The 17,209-nt window shown below is 42.9% G+C and overlaps 1 protein-coding gene and 1 non-coding gene across 2 annotated transcripts; one reads left to right on the top strand and one right to left on the bottom strand.

The window, feature by feature from the left end:
* The first annotated feature begins 6,640 nt into the window (after positions 1-6,640).
* Zc3hav1l (ZC3HAV1 like) lies at positions 6,641-10,497 on the top strand. The gene is made up of 4 exons (XM_090332407.1): positions 6,641-7,014; positions 8,029-8,164; positions 9,069-9,330; positions 9,701-10,497. The coding sequence occupies exons 1-4, from the start codon at positions 6,641-6,643 to the stop codon at positions 9,835-9,837; spliced, it is 909 nt and encodes a 302-aa protein (XP_090188533.1). The 3' UTR covers positions 9,838-10,497.
* On the bottom strand, positions 7,593-7,723 carry LOC150063645 (small nucleolar RNA SNORA33). Its single transcript, XR_016535755.1, has one exon. It is a non-coding gene; the product is annotated as a small nucleolar RNA SNORA33 (small nucleolar RNA).
* Positions 10,498-17,209: the final 6,712 nt, after the last annotated feature.

Raw genomic sequence — 17,209 nt, 5'->3', positions numbered from 1 at the left:
TATAAGACGTCCGATGCCTATACCTGTTTATAGTGAATACATAGTAACTCAGGAGGAGGAGCAGTCAAAAGCTATGGTGTGCAGAGACCATGAAAACCCAGCAACGAGAACAGAGTTAGGATAGAAAGTCATGAGATAACTTGCTTGCAAATGATAGCACTGATGTATATATGATAGGAACGAAAGAACTTTTGAAATATTCTGTACAAGAGAATTTACAGATTGTCGAGACAGAAAATGAAGTATACTGTTGTCGAACAAGCTGTGAGTCTTACACGAATGTCTAGAGAGACATTCAAAATTCGTATAGGGTGCAAAATGATTGCTATTTGTGGGAAACATCCAGTGTATTGCTTGATGTTCAGCATACTTGATTCTCACATGCAAAATGCTAATTGCACCCAGCCCCCTGAAACCCCGTCTCTAAGGAGACCAGCGTAAACCCCAAGACCTGCTTACCCTTTACCCCAAACAGCTGTTTTGCATTCTCTCTTTTGCTATGCTGAGATGATTCATAGGTAGTACAATTGGCACACATGAATATCTTTTTAAAAAATTCAACTGAATAGTCTATTACAACGGAAACATGGAAGGGAAGAAATTTGTAATAAAGCTGCATGCTCACGGCTCATGCCTATTCCTAAGGTAGGGGTGGGTAAGATCTGAGGATCACAGTTTGAAGCCAGCCCCGATACACAAATTCAAGAGACCCTTAATCTCCAGTTAAAGAGCAAAAAGCCAAAAATGGAGCTGTGGCTTAAATGGTAGAGCACCAGCCTTCAGTGAAAAAGCCAAATGAGAGAGTGTGAGGCCTGAGTTCCCACACACACACATACACACACATACATATTTATAATGAAAATAAGATGAAATTCAATATATCAATGCTCAGGTATGACTCCGTTAGAAGCCATGAGACAGACATTTACTCTTGCTCTGAATGGGTGTTTTGTTGAAGAGTTAAGGAAGGCCAACTTCCTGTAAAGACATTCATGGAAAGTGAGAGATTAGAGATGTGGATAACATTAGAATGAAAACCAGTATTCGAGTAAATCGTAACACACCACATACCTTAACTGTCCATGGTAAAGGAAAGTCTGTAGTTACCGTACCTATAGCAAGGGTAATACAATAGCACAGGACACATTACGGATTGTCTCAGAGAAAGCAAATGAATTGCACATCTCTCAGACAAGTGCTAGATCCTACGTAAATGTCCAGGAGGACATTAGACAGTCGTGCAGGTGCAGAACAATCCCTCCTCCTGGGGGATGTCTGTTCTGTATCTGGCAGCATCTCCTCAGTGCCCATACAGTTCTCAGTTACCACAAAGCCAACAAGCCATCACTTTCTGATATTCTACAGTGAGAACTAAAATGTGGATACCGGGTCTAAATAATGCCATAGTGGCTTCTTAATCAATGATGGGAACTTTTCACCCACTTTGGAAAACTTTCTAGCAGTGAAATGGGGTCATTCTTTGAACTGTAGCAGTATTCTGGGTTGTTTGACTCCAGGAAAGCCTTGCTATAGAGAATGCTTGCCCTCGATTGCATCTAACTGTTCCCCCTAGCTTGTTTTGCTTCTGTGAACGCTTTTGCTAGGTTTACTTCCTTAAACCAATCATGTAGTGTTTGTCTCTATAAGCTTTGTATTAACTGCACTGAGTTTCTTTGAGACATGAATATGCTCTCAGTTGCCGGCTTTGTAATAAAGAGTCCCGATTCAACCTCGCAGAATGTGGTTTCTCTGTATCTTGGGATCGAATTCCCATATACCAGAACCGACTGCCCTAGTGGTATCCGGCACCCTTAGTTTAACTCAACTGTCCATTCCTTCAGGTCCTTTCCAACCTGTCAAACCTCTGGTTTTAAAAATGCTTTTGTGAGTTATGTGTCAGTAGTTCATGCCTATAATTCCCAGCTACTCAGGTGGCTGAGATCTGAGGATCAGGGTTCGAAGCCAGCCTGGGCAGGAAAGTCTGTGAGACTCTTTATTTCCAATTAAATCACAGAAAAAGCCAGAAGGGGCACTGTGGCTCATAGTAGTAGAGCACCAGCCTTGAGCAAAAGGAGCTCAGTTACGTAGGCCCAGACAGAGTTTGTGTCTCAGGACCAGCCAAAAAAAAAAAAGGCAAAACAAAAACAAACTCTTATGCCTTCATTTGTCTATTTTTAGCATCTATCCAGCATTAAATAGTCAGCTTTTCTTATTAGCCAATCTGTTAGTTTCGCTTGATTTACTGATAATGTTGGTTGATTTCTATTGAATACACTGTTATTAATGTTTTCTCTTATTTGCTTAATTTGAGAAATTGCTTAATAAAAAAATAATTGATTTGGTTTGGCTGCATTTATTTGCTCTGTTGGTATCTTCAAAAAGATAATTGACTATAGATACTGGTTTATTCAAAAGAAGATGTTGGGCTGGGAATGTGGCTTAGTGGTAGAAAGCTTGCCTAGCATGCATGAAGCTCAAGGTTCAATTCTTTGGTACCCCATAAACGGAAAAAACCAGAAGTGGCACTGTGGCTCAAATGATAGAGTATTAGCCTTGAGTTAGAGAAGCTCAGGGACACTGCCCAGGCTCTGAATTCAAGTCCCAGGACTGGGCAAAAAAAAAAAAAGATGATGTGATTTGCCTCTCTTGGCTTCCTAATTCCTGGCACACTACCAGGGCAGGGCAGGGCAGGACTGGTAATGTTGGAGACCGAAAGGGCATGGGCACATCTTTACTTATGGACTTAGGAAGAGAAAGATTGGAAGCCATTAATTAACATACCTTCTTCTGGCCCCGGGGGTGGCTGCAGGGTAACCCTGTGACACAAAAAGGGTTGGGAGTTTAGCCTAGTGGTAGAGTTCTTGCCTAGAATGCAGGGGGACCCGGGTTCTATTCCTTGGTACCACATACATAGGCAAAAAGCCGGAAGTGGTTCTGTGGCTCAAGTGGTAAGGCTCTAGCCTTGAGAAAGCCCAAGGACAGTGCTCAGGCCCTGAGCTTGAGCCAGGCAGAACTGGCAAAAACAACAAAAAAAAATTAACTGAGTAGTTATTGGGGGGGGGGGAAATGGTGTGTGTATGTGTACTGGGGCTTGAACTCAGGGTCCGGGCACTGTCCTTTCATTTTTTCTCTCTCCAGACTGGAATTCTATCATTGAGCCACAGCTCCACTTCCAGTTTTGCTAGTCAGAGATAAGACTCTGTAGGACTTTTCTGCCCTCACTGGCTTGGAAACGTTGATTGTCAGATATCGATCCTGAGTAGCTAGCATTACAGATGTGAACATCTGCTTTTTTTTTTTTTGCCAGTCCTGGGCTTGTGCTCAGGGCCTGAGCACTGTCCTTGGACTTTCTCAAGGCTAGAGCTCTACCACTTGAGCCTCAGCACCACTTCCAGCTTTTTTCTATGTATGTGGTATCGAGGAATTGAACCTGGGTCTTCGTGCATGCAAGGCAAGCACTCTACCACTAGGCCAAACTCCAGGCCCCGAACATCTGCTTCTTTAATGATGTTTTTTATTTGGCCAGTCCTAGGGATTAAACTCAGGGCCTGGGCATCATCCTGAGCTTTCTCTCTTTTTTTTTTTTTCCTTTTTTTTTCTTTGGGGAGGGGTCATGGGGCTTGTACTCAACCTGGACACTGTACCTGAGCTCTTCAACTGAAGGCTACCCTTGAGCCAAGCCCCACTTCCCGTTTTCTAGAGGTTAATTGGAGAGAAGAGTCTCAGGTCCTTTGTGCCCAGAAGGCTTTGAACCTCAGATCTCAGCCTCCTGAGTAGCTTGGATTACAGGCGTGCACCATACCCAGCTACCCTGAGCTGCTTTTGCTCAAGGCTAGCACTCTACTGCTAGAGCCACAGCACCACTTTTGTCTTTTTCTGTATATGTGGTACTAAGGAATTGGACCCAGGGCTTCATGCATGCTAGACAAACATTACCACTGAGACACCTTCCCTGCCCCCAATAATGTTCTTCGCACTTAAATTTCACAGCTTTTGTTGCCTACTACTCTATCCCTCAAAAGTTATCTATATCCTTTCTCTTCTCATGCCTCACCTGAGGGACTGAATCTTATGGCATACTATTTTCTTTTTGAGATAGGGTTGAGGTAAGATAGATCAGAGAAAATGAGTTCTTGGATTGAGCAGCCAGGAATTTAGAGACAAACACTGCATTGGTCAAGAGCTTGATTAAAAACAAAGACACAGAAGCACTACTTTTGCCTTAAGCCTGTGTTCCCTCATAAACAGCAGCAGTCAGTTAAAAGAAAAAAAGAAAAACTAGAACAGCTCTTTCCCTCTGACCTTGCTTGAGTGTCCAGCTAACTGGCAAGCTCCCTGACTGAGCAAGAAAATTTCAGACACTTATTCTTGGAAAATGATCCCTTTGGGGCACACACAAAAAAGTATTTGTTAATATTTATCTTCAGGAGAGACACCTGTCTTGACAGGAATGTGTGAAGAACCTACCCTTTATCTGCAAAAAAAAAAAAAAAAAAATTCCAGACATCAGTGACTCAAGCTTTTGTTTAAAAAACTCAAGGGCAACACAACCAAGTCTAGCAGGCTAACCTTGAGGTCTCTTGGTGTAAGTGATAAATGCTGTAACATCAAGGATGAGAAAATGTTACCAGGTGTTAGAACAAAAAGAAACTTGTGCCCATGGGGTGACTAGGAACCAGATCCCAATTCTACTTTCTTTTAGCCATAAATACCACTGATGTCAAAACAACTGGAGGTGTCTCCTGTGAGCACCCCGCGCTACCTGCTAGAGCATGCCTCTTTTTATGTTTGCACAAAAAAGTTCTGTCAACTTTTCTTACCATTGTACTTGTCCCAGGACAAAAGCCCTGAATGGAGAGTCCTTTTGGGGTGAGTGGGGGTGGGGTGGGGGATGGAATCAGTCCTGGAGCTTGGAGATAGATCAGAGAAAATGAGGCCTTCACAGGGCTGGCTTCCAACTGTGATCCTCAGGTCTCAGCCTCCTGAGAAGCTAGGATTACTGACTTGAGCCACCAGTGAGTGCCTGGCCTTCCTCTTTTAAAGGAATCTTCACAAACCCTGGCTTGCCACCAGTGACAGGGTTGTAATAATGTCCATCCTGCCTGGCCTCAAACTTGAGGTTCTGCCTCTGGATCTTGCTTGAGTAGCTTTGAATCTCCACTATACCTTACATAAAATGTGACTATGCACGAGCCGTTTACCTTAGAATGTTCACTGCAAGCACAATAAAATACAGGCTTTTAGCTCCTCAAGCCTGTTTTTCCTGACTACTTATCTTGTTTTCTAGAAACATTACTGCTAGCTATTTTAAAATAGCTATGGGTTAAGGATATAGGTCAGTATACAGTTACTTTATTAAAGAATTTATTAACTGATTTTTACATCATATTTCAAATGCTGTGTTTAACAAACAAGTATTCAAGAAGGGAATCTCTATATACAATCACTGGCACTTAGATTTTAGAACATAATCAAAATTAGGCCGAGGGTTTGTATGGCATAGATACATATTAATTTTTGTAATAAAACATTATATCTATAGAGTCATAAGTTTTCATGTCTATGTAGTTGTGTTTATATTTCCAGTACCATGTCCATAGCATTGGGTATGCAAATAGAGTCCTCGCTCTTGTACTGTCTGGACAGTGTACATTTCTTGACTAGCACCCACAAGACCTCCAAACATTCTCTCTGTCACTGTCTCTGTCTCACGCGTGCACACTCAAGTGCACACACAGACACACCCATCTGTCCTGCCAAATGGCTGGACACAGGTGATGAGATGCTGTAATGAGTAAGATTTAAAAAGGTTTTGTAGGGGCTGGGAGTTTGGCCTAGTGGTAGAGTGCTTGCCTAGCATGCACTCAGACTCTGGTTCAATTCCTTGGTACCACGTACATAGAAAAAAGCCAGAAGTGGTGCTGAGGCTCAAGTGGTAGAGCTCTAACCTTGAGAAAATCCAAGGACAGGGCTCAGGCCCTGAGCTCAAGCCCAGGACTGGCCAAAAAAAGAAAAAAAGAAAAAAAAATGCTGGAAGTGGTGCTGTGGCTCAAGTGGTAAAACTCTGACCTTGAGAAAAGTCCAAGGACAATGCTCAGACTTTGGGTGCAAGCCCCACCTCTGGCCAACCAAAAAGGTCTTGTGGTCATCTCTAGAATCCTAGCTACTCCAGGGGCTGAGATCTAAGGATTACGGTTTGAAGGCGGCCTGGTCAGAAACTCCAATGAGCCACCAAAAAGCTGGAAATGGAGCTGTTTTCGCAAGTGGTAGAGGTCAGGGGTCTGGCCTAGGCCCCGAGTTCAAGCTCCAGGATGAGCGCGCGTGCACACACACACTCACACACACACACACACTCACACACACACACACACACGTCTAGCCACACACGCGCGCCAGCACACACACACACACACACTCACACACACACACACACAGGCGCACAGCTCGGTTTGGCCTGCTCTGCGGCCAGGTGAGCTCAGCCACGACTCCCCACACCCCTCCCCAGCTCACTGGAGGGGCGGCACAGGGTCCCCGGCTTCCCCCCAGGAGATCCAGACCCCGTGGCTGGGCCTCCTGGCCCGCCCCCCGGCCGGCTGGGGCGGATGTGCCGGAGAGGAGTCTGGGGCGCGGGGCCGGGGCCATGGCGGACCCCACGCTGTGCTCGTTCCTCAGCAAGGTGCTGTGCGCGCACGGCGGCCGCATGCTCCTGCGGGACCTGCGCGGCCACGTGGAGCTGTCGGAGGCCCAGCTGCGGGCGGTGCTGCTGCGGGCCGGGCCCGAGCGCTTCCTGCTGCAGGCGGTGGACGCGCGGCCGGGCGGCCGGGACGCGGAGGCCGAGGCGGCGGCGGGCGGCGCGCGGGGCGGCGCGGACGCCCCGGCCGAGGCCTGCAGGGTGGTGGCTGTCACCGCCGCGCGCCTCTGCGCCCGCTACCAGCGCGGCGAGTGCCCGGCCTGCGACCAGCTGCACCTCTGCCGCCGCCACATGCTGGGCCGGTGCCCTCACCGCGACTGCTGGTGAGGGGCTCGGGGAGGGGGCCCGGGACCCCCCGAGGCCGCCCCATGCGGGGTGCGGGGTCCCTGCGCGCACGCACGCGTGTGTGTGTGTGTGTGTGTGTGTGTGTGTGTGTGTGTGTGTGTGTGTGTGTGTGTCTTCAGACCCTGGTCCTTGAACTCAGGGCCTTGCGCTTTATTTTACTTTTTTAAAGTTATTTTATGGTAATTATTAAGGTGACATACAGGGGGCTACAGTTACATAAGTCGAGAGGGCCTCTCTTTTGCTGTGCCTCCTCTTACCCTCCCAAAGACTGATAAAGGAACAAACAAGAAAAAAACCAACCAACCAACCAACAAACAAACCAAAAAAAACGATGGAAACTGCAACAAAGGGAGCACACACCTTTTGTTTCCATTTCCTGGAGCACTTTTCTTTCCAATCGTCAACTTTTTTTTGTTTATTTGTAGTCTTTACAGGATATCCTTGGCCATAGTCCTTCAAAAAAGGTGATGTGCAATGTGCTAACATTTTCATTTAAATTCTTAGCATAATTTGTTGTGAGTGAGGTCTTGCAAAAATGTTTCCCAATAATAAAATTAGTTGTAGCCATTCTCAGGGACTTTGATGACTTCGATTGTCCTTTAGGCTCTTATCATAATGCTATTATTGTCAGCTTTATCTAAATTCCTGCATAAACACTTTTAGGTAAGCGGACTCTGTGGCTGGCCGGCCTTATGATTTTACTTAGCTTCGTTTTGCTCAAGTGCTCTACCACTTAAGCCACACCTCCATGTCTGGCTCTTTGCTGGTTAATTGGAGATGAAGAGGCTTTTGGATATGCCTATCCCAAGACCAAGATCATCAGATCTCATCATCCCCAGTAACTGGGTTTACAGGCATGAGTCACCATATCTGGCCAAGTCAGCATTTTTATTTTTATCATTGCAGTAGCTAGAAGCTACCCTGGTAAGGGACTTGCACTCACCTCCCCTGCTTCACTTGGGCGTCTGACCAAGGCTGTTGTACTCTCCTAGGTCCATGTGTACCCTTTCCCATGACATCCACACCCCGGTCAACATCCAAGTCCTGAAAAACCATGGGCTCTTTGGCCTCAATGAGGCCCAGCTTCGCATCCTGCTTTTGCAGAATGACCCGGGCCTTTTACCAGAGGTGAGTCACCTTGAACTCTCCCCACTGCATTCTTACAGGGTGGTTACTCTTTGCCTCTTTGGCTTTAGATCAGAATTCTAGTTGCTTCAAAGCTATGGGAGTTGGGTTCAGTTTTGTATGCATGGGTTATTTGGGTTTGCCAGGGAGGTAGGGCCTCATTCTTGTTAAAAAAAGATGCATTGACTTAACCCATACCCCCAGCTTTTTTTTTTTCTTTTTCACTTTAGTTATTCTACTAAAATGAAGAGCCTTTTCTTTTTTATTCCAATGCAGAAGAAATAATAGTACTCTCTGCCATCACACATTGATTGAGATGAGGTCTCATGAACTTTTTGCTCAGGCTAGTCTCAAAAATCCAGCAGTGAGGGCCGGGAGTTTGGCCTAGTGGTAGAGTGCTTGCCTAGCATGCACAAAGACCTGGGTTCGATTCCTCAGTACCACATACATAGAAAAAAGCCGAAAATGGTGCTGTGGCTCAAGTGGTAGAGCTCTAGCCTTGAGAAATCCCAAGGACAATGCTTAGGCCCCGAGCCCAAGCCCAGAACTGGCAAGAAAATAAAAAATCCAGCAGTGGAACTGTGGCTCAAGTGGTAGAATGATAGTGAAAAAACTCAGGGACAGCACCTAGGCCCTGAGAGAAAGAAAGAAAGAAAGAAAGAAAGAAAGAAAGAAAGAAAGAAAGAAAGGAGGAAAGAAAGAAAGAAAGAAAGCAGAGGGAAAGGAAGGAAGGAAAAGGAGAAAAGTGAACTAGAGATGTAGCTCAAAGTGGTAGTGAGCCAACCATGAGCAAGGAAACTCACTGAAAGCATGAGATAGTGAGTTCAAGTCCCTATACCCACATGAAAAAAATAAAAACAAGGCAATGAACTGTCAGACTTGAAATGCGCCCCCTTTTCTGCTCCAGGTCTGTTTGCTGTACAACAAAGGCGGTCACCCCCCCTATGGGTACTGCAACCTCAAGGAGAAATGTACCAAGTTCCACGTGTGCAAGAACTTTGTGCGTGGAAAGTGCACACTTCAGACCTGCAAACGGTCCCATCAGCTCATCCATGCTGCCACCCTCCAGTGGCTGGAGGACCAAGGACTGAGTGTTTCAAGTGTTGTGAATTTTCAGATCATCTCTGCCTATAAGCATGCGGAGTTGCACCAGATGGTTGAGAGTAAAGGTAGGTATCTCCGAGGTGGCTGGGAATGACCTGGAGTGAGGTACTTCGGAGAGTCTATACTGTAAAAGGAAGGAAAACTCACTTGAGAGCCAGGCACTGGTGGGGGCGCATGCCTGTAATCCTATTTGAGGCTGAGATCTGAGAATCCTGGCTTGAAGCCAGCCCAGCCACACAAACCTGAGAGGCAATCACCAGTTAACCAGCAAAAAGCTGGAAGTGGGAGTATGACTCAAGTAGGAGCCACTTTCGGCTTTTTCTGTGTATGTGGTACCAAGGAATTGAACCCAGGGCTTCATGCATGCTAGGCAAGCACTCTACCACTAGGCTAAACTCTGGCCCAGAAAGTTCATTTCTTTATTCTTCCTTCTAGATAACTCAGCTTCTTCTACTGAGCATTCACAGGGCCTTGAGAAACAAGGAGCATACAAGCCTGGGACAGCAGAAGCCAGGCCTGTTGTCCCTGTCCCGGCTCTGTCAGCCAGCAAGCCCTGCTCAGGTAAACCTTAAAGGAAAAGGGAGAAGTGAGAAGTTCGGCCATCTTGGAAGCATCAAAAGCACGGCTTTGCTGAGCTTTCCTTTAGAACAGTTTATTCATGTCATCATTTATGAACGATGTTCATAATAATGCCTACCTCACAGCCTGTGGAAATTAAAGATGGAAAAGGAGAAAATGTCAGCCTGGGAGGAAAAAGTTGGACATGGAGTTGGACATGGAACAAGCAAATAGAAGGTAAACTCTGATTTTAGGGCCTAGGAATATGGCTTAGTGGTAGAGTGCTTGCCTAGCATACATGAAGCCCTGGGTTCGATTCCTCAGTACCACATGCACAGAAAAAGCCAGAAGTGATGCTGTGGCTCAAGTGGTAGAGTGCTAGCCTTGAACAACAGTAGCTCAGGGACAGTGCCCAGGCCCTGAGTTCCAGCCCCAGGATGGCAAGAAACAGAGAACACAAAGCACTAAGTCTAGAGGGGGAGAGTCTAGTGCAGATCCTGCCATGCCGTTCCTACCTGTACTTCCTGAGTGCCTGCCCCACGCGAAGGACTGGCTGGCTTTTGTGGTCCTGCCAGTGCTTGCTGGTTTCCATTGTGATCATCAATGCATATGCATTTTCTACACAGTTTTTATTTAGCTGTTTCATAAGCATTTGTCATACACAATCCTTTTTTTTTTTTGCACATCTTAAAAATATTATCGGGGCCAGGAGTTTGGCCTAGAGGTAGCGTGCTTGCCTAGCATACACAAAGACCTGGGTTCGATTACTCAGTACCACATACATAGAAAAAGCCAGAAATGGTGCTGTGGCTCAAGTGGTAGAGCTCTAGCCTTGAGAAAGTCCAAGGACAGTGCTCAGGCTCTGAATTCAAAGCTCAAAACTGGCAAAAAAAAAAAAAATATATATATATATATATATATTATCATAGTTGAACTATCTCCCTTATTCTGGAAGATTTCAGTTCTTTTGAATAAGACCTAGAATAGGTCTCTTTGTAAAATTTTCATATTATTGAATTGTAAAAGTCATTCTTCGACTCTTGCTTAGCTTATACATGCTAAATGATACTGTCTTTTAATTTGCATTTCTTTAAATATATGTGTGAATGGCTAGATCTCTGTAACTGCTGACTCAATGCCTTGGTTTTTATTTTATTTTACTTTATTTATTTTGGTACTAATCCTAGGGCTTGAATTCAGTACCTAGGCTGCTATCCCTATTGTTTTTTTTTTTTTTTTTGTTTTTTTTTTTGCCAGTCCTGGGCCATGAACTTAGGGCCTGAGCCCTGTCCTTGGACTTTCTCAAGGCTAGAGCTCTACTACTTGAGCCTCAGCACCACTTCTGGCTTTTTTCTATGTATATGGTACCAAGGAATTGGACCCGGGTCCTTGTGCATGCTAGGCAAGCCACTCTTCCACTAGGCCAAACTCCAGGCCCCCCCCCCTTTTTTTTTTGCTTGCTTGCTTGCTTTCCTTCCTTCTTTCTTTCCTTCTTTCTTTCTTTTCTTTCCCTTTCTTTCTTTCTTTCTTTCCTCTCTCTCTCTCTCTCTCTCTCTCTCTCTCTCTCTCTCTCTCTCTCTCTCTCTCTTTCTTTCTTTCCTCAGGGCCTAGGTGCTGTCCCTGAGTTTTTTCACTATCATTCTACCACTTGAGCCACTGCTCAAGTTCTACTGCTGGATTTTTTTATTTTTGTAGGGCTTGAATTCTGGGCCTGGGCATGAACCACCACAACCAGCTTGGTTGTTATCTTTTTTGCTGAAGGATAGTTAGCATTCTACCACTCCAGCAATAGGTCCATTTCCAGCTTTTTGGTAGTTCATTGGAGATAAGAGACTCATAATAAACTTTCCTTCCCACGTTGGCTTTGAATCACCATCCTCAAATTTCAGCCTCCTTGAGTAGCTAGGATTACAGATGTAAGCCACCAGTGCTGGCTATTTTCTGTAGTTTATTTTTTCCCTCACTCTGAGTTTTCCAGGTGCTAATTTCCTTTTTTTATTTTAATGGTACTGGGGATCAAACCCAGGGCTTCTTTTTGTTGTTGTTTTGTTTTTATTTTTTTTTGTTAGGTTGTGGGACTTGAACTATGGGCCTGGGCATTGCCCCTGAGCTCTTCAGCTCAAGGCTACCACCCTACCCCTTGAGCCACAGTGCCACTTCTGGTTTTCTGGTGGTTAATTGAAGATAAGAGTCTCGTAGACTCTTTCGTGCCTGGGTTGGCTTTGAACCATGATCCTCAGATCTCAGCCACTTGAATAGTTAGGATTGTAGGTGTGAGACACCACACCTGGCCAAATCCAGGGCTTTAATGCATACTAGACAAAGTGCTCTACCACTAAGCTGTACCCAAACTTTGGTGTTAACTTCCTTAAAAAATATGTCTTTACATATTATTATTTACTTTATCTTTTTTTGGGGGGGTCAGTTGTGGGGCTCAAACTCTGGGTCTGGTGCTGTCTCTGAGCTCTTCATTTCAAGGCTGTTGCTCAAATAACTACTTCTGGTTTTCTGGTGGTTAATTGGAGATAAGAGTCTCATGGTCTTTTGTGACCCAGTTGGCTTTGAACCACAGACCTCAGTCTCCTGAGTAGCTAGGATTACAGGCGTGAGCCACTGCGCCCGGCTTACTTTATCATTTTATCATATACATTTCTGTTGCAACCCTTATGTAACGGTAAATAAAAGTGAATCCTTAACATTAAAAGGCTTGGCAGACTTGCATTTTGTGCTTTTGTGTCTCTTTAGAGTTTGCTCTTCTATTTGTTATACTGAAGTTATTGGTACACTATAATCTTTGTTGAAATTTATTCAATTGTATAATATTCCACTTTAAGGAAAGTTCTGTTGGTATTCTGTAAAATGACTTCATCTAAGTGTTAGGAGGCTAAGTCTGGCTGCTTACCCAGCAATGGGCTAGTGATATCTAGCGTCCAGGGGTTGAGTGAGGCAGAGAAGAATTTTGTTTGGTTTGGGTACTGGTTCTGGGGACTGTAGGTACTGATATAACTGGTGTGTGTGGGGGGGTGCTAGTCCTGGGGCTTAATCTCAGGACCTCAGCAATGTCCTCTGGCTTTCCCAAGGCTAACACGCTACCACTTGAGACACTGCACCACTTCTGGCTTTTTCTATGTATGTGGTACCAAGGGATCGAACCTGGGTCTTTTTGCATGCTATACAAGCACTCTACCACTAGGCCACACTCCCAGCCCTAACTCAGTGGTTTTTGAGTCAGGTGCTTTGGGATTCTTTTTTCATTTGCAGGAAATGCTAGGTAGTCCCCACTTTGATGATGGTAGCTTCACTTTAAATTTTAATGTAATTAGATTGAGAGGATTTCATTGATTTCCTTATTTCCCTTCTCTGTTTCTCATCCTGTCTAGTTTTTCTGAAGAAGCTGAAAATCCAGAATTTTGTCAGAAGCTTTCTGATGATTAAATTGACTTTTTTTAATTAAAGAATTTATTAATGTTGATTTTTACCTCATATTTTAAATGACAAGTTTAACAAACAAGTTTTCAAGGAGGGTAAATTGACTTTAAAATACAGACCAGTTCTGTTTGTTATTAACCCATCTGCAACTTGAGGAATGTGCTATTTTGTCTTGTGACTCTGTGTTTCTATAAGTGGTGTTACTGCTTTTACAAGTGCCATTATACCATTTCTTTGCCTGCCTCAAAACCTGGCAAAATTACAGTTTTTAAAGTAATAATTAACCTTTCCTGACCTCTAGAGATGGCTATTTGAGAATTCTTAGAGTACCGGCATAGGACTTACCCTGTTTTATTCCAATGCTTGACCTTTGAGTGAAAACATGTATTATTCTTGGTAATTCTAATACTTGGAGGTTAACTTAAAATAATTTAAAAATGAATACTGAATTAAACTCTGTATTTGAATGTTTGAATCAGAATCATATTGGTCTTCCATTCCTACTTACTTTTTTAATATTCTATTTTTCCTCCTATTGATGTATTATATAAATATTTTTAAAGTACTTTGGTTGAATGGTCTAGTTCTAAAATGAACTCTTTAAAGTTTGTAGATACTAATTATTTTCTATTAAAGCTTAAGTCTCTGCTAATATGTGGCTTTTTTATTGTACTCATTTTCATAATGCTTGTTTTCTTACTTTTGTCATATAATCTGTTATGTTTATGCTTTTTTGGGTGTTTTATGTCTATCTTTAAAATGCTGTTAATTTTTTAGCTTTTGGCAATTTATATTTGTTCTTATACTTGTAGGTGGCCAGTTTATTTTTCTAATATAAAATTATAGGTGGAAAGGGTTTTCTCTCATGTATTTTGGCTATTTTGCTTAAAATACAATGTGGTGAAAGATTATTTTTGCATTTCTTCATTAAATATGAAGTCAGTTGGTTTTACATGGGTATTTTAAAATAGAGAAATAATAACTATTTTTGTTTATTCAAAGCTAAAAGTTTGATCAAATGAATTGGTATCTTGATATAATAACATTTTTATATTTAAATCACTAATATGATTGATTATATTAAAGGTATCCATGATAGTAAAACATCCTCAAATTCCTGAAATTTAATCTCCCTGATTGTATACTTTTGATGTTTTTTTCTTATACATTTATAAATAAAATTTACTTGTATTTTATAGTATCTGTAGTAATGTCTTTTTAATTTTTTTTTTTTGCCAGTCCTGGGGCTTGAACTCAGGGTCTGAGAAGTGTCCTTGGACTTTCTCAAAGCTAGTACTCTACCATTTGAGCCACAGCACCACTTCTGGCTTTTCCTATGTATGTGGTACCAAGGAATCAAACCCAGGGCTTTATGCATGGAAGGCAAACACCCTACCTCTAGGCTACGCTTTCGGCCCCTCTCTTTATTTGTTTATTTATTCATTTATTTTGTTGGTCATGGGGCTTGAACTCTGGGCCTGGGCACTATCCCTGAACTCTTCAGCTCAAGGCTACCGCTGTACTCCTGGAGCCACTTCCGATTTTCTAGTGGTTAATTGGAGATAAGAATCTCGGGGGAAATGGGGACCAAGACATGAGAAAGGGTATCAATGTATGTGAAGTAATGCACCTTCTATCTGGTGAATATAATGTAACCCTTCTATTAATTACAATGAAAAAAAAAGAATCTCAGGGAGTTTAATGCCCGGGCTGGCTTTGAACTTTGATCTTCAGATCTCAGCCTCCTGAGTAGCTAGGATCACAGGCGTGACCTACGATGCCCTGTTTCAGCCCCTCTTTTTATTTATTTTATTTATTTATTGCCAGTCCCAGACCTTGAGCTCAGGGCCTGAGCAGTGTCCTTGGGCTTTCTCAAGGCTCCAACTCTACACTTGAGCCACCGCACCACTTCTGGCTTTTTTCTATGTAAGTGGTACCAAGGAATTGAACCTGGGTCTTCATGCATGCTAGGCAAGCACTCCATCACCAGGCCACACTCCTGGCACCCTCTTTTTAATTTTTACTGATGGATGGGCATAGTATTCTAAGCAGTATTTGAAGTATTGTAAATTGATTCAGAATACAATTCTTATTTTCAGAATAATATATTCTCTGTTTTAAAGCTTCCTTGTTATTATTGAGGAATGTGTTTCCAAAGGTTTTTTTTTAAATACAGTAATATATAATGCTATGAATTATATAATACTTTTCTCTAAAATACATAATTTTGTAAGTTTTAGAAAATACAGCTGGCAGGTTCGCATCTGAATTCTCTAGCCACCTTAGTGAGTGTTGGCAGATTCTGTGCCCAGTGCAGTGGTGGTGAAAGATGGGGCCTCTGGGAGAGATTGGTCTTCCCAACAGGAAGCCACTTACCGGTTCACACTCGTGGGCTACTGAGGGTGAATGGGACCGTGAGGCTGTGGAGCCTTACTGGAAGCAGAAGGTCACTGGGGATATTGGCTCCTGGTCCCTACCCATCCCCAACTTTGACCTCTTGGTCCCCTGCCCCCTGCTCCCTTCTGTCTCCTGGCCTCTGTGAGGTGAGCAACTTTGATCTGCCACCTGCTCTTCACCACCATGCTGTCTCCCCGCAGATGCTGAAACAGTGCAGCCTCTGCCACAGCCAGGCAAACAGGCCTTTCCTGCTTGAACCTGATTATTCATTCACAACTCTGGTGGGGCAAACTTGGCAAAGTGCAAGTTCAGACTGACACCTATAAAGCAAACTAGTTGGTAGGGGGCAGTATAGTCTTACAGAAGAACTAGTCTGGACTGGAATCTGAGTTTGAGTTCTGGTTGTGCCTTCAATTGGCAGTATCACTTTGTAGAATAGAATACTAATACATCACATATGATATATCATAATACACATAATACTACATTGTACATAACATGCTATATAATTATGTGATAGCTATAAAATGATTATATATTTATAATATATTTGCAACATTTATAATGTAATTATACAATTATAAATAATTATAGTTGAATTGAGTAATTATATGTTATATATAACTAAGTGTAATATATCATTATAATGCAATATTTAAGTAAAATGGTAAAAACAAAATGAACCTGAGCCAAGGATTTTTCTTTCTTTCTTTTTGAAAAAGGATTAACTTAAACTTGTAAAAATATGGAATGCTTCATGAATTTGTGTGTTATTGCTGTGCAGGCACTATGCTAATCATTTCAATTTTAATATATATACATGCTGCTTTTTAAAAATTTATTTTTATTGTATAGGTGATGTACAGAGAGGTTACAATTACATAAATCAGGTAATGAGTATATTTCTTTTTGAACATTTCTTTTTTTTTCTTGGTCTGAGACCAGGATTCAAACTCAATACCTGTGGCCATTTCCACTCATTGGCTAGTGCTCTACCAACTGAGCCAAGCCTCCAACTCAGAACCAAGAATTTTCCTATAGCTCATATGTAAAGAACAGTGAGAAGTCAAAGCTGGTTTCTAGAATTCAAAGAACCGTATATGGCAACTGGCAATAACTAGGAATGAATTTGTTAATAGATATATTATTTCAAAAGTAAAAGTAACAGTCTGGGAATGTGGCTTAGTGGTAGAGTGCTTACCACAGCTCCACTTCCATGGGTTTATTTTTTATTTTTATTTTTAGAGTGTGGTTAATTGAAGATAAGAGTCTGACTTTCCTATCTGGGCTGGCTTTGAACCATAATCTTCAGATCTCAGCTTCCTGAATAGCTAGGATTACAGGCATGAGCCACCAAGCCCAGCTTGAACTCAAAGGTCTAAGCACAGTCCTTGGGCTTTCTCAAGGCTAGAGCTCTACCACTTGAGCCACAGCACCACTTCCAGGTTTTTTTCTATGTATGTGATACAGAGGAATTGAACCTGGGTCTTCGTGCATGCTAAGCAAGCACTCTAACACTAGGCCAAACTCCCAGCCCCTGGCAGAACTTTTTGAGTTCTG

Source organism: Megascapheus bottae, chromosome 5 (assembly GCF_031878675.1).
Source record: "Megascapheus bottae isolate mThoBot1 chromosome 5, mThoBot2.hap1, whole genome shotgun sequence".
NCBI classification, from domain to species: Eukaryota; Metazoa; Chordata; class Mammalia; order Rodentia; family Geomyidae; genus Megascapheus; species Megascapheus bottae.
The sequence above is the reverse complement of the archived record's forward strand: the minus strand, read 5'-3'. Positions and strand labels throughout refer to the sequence as shown.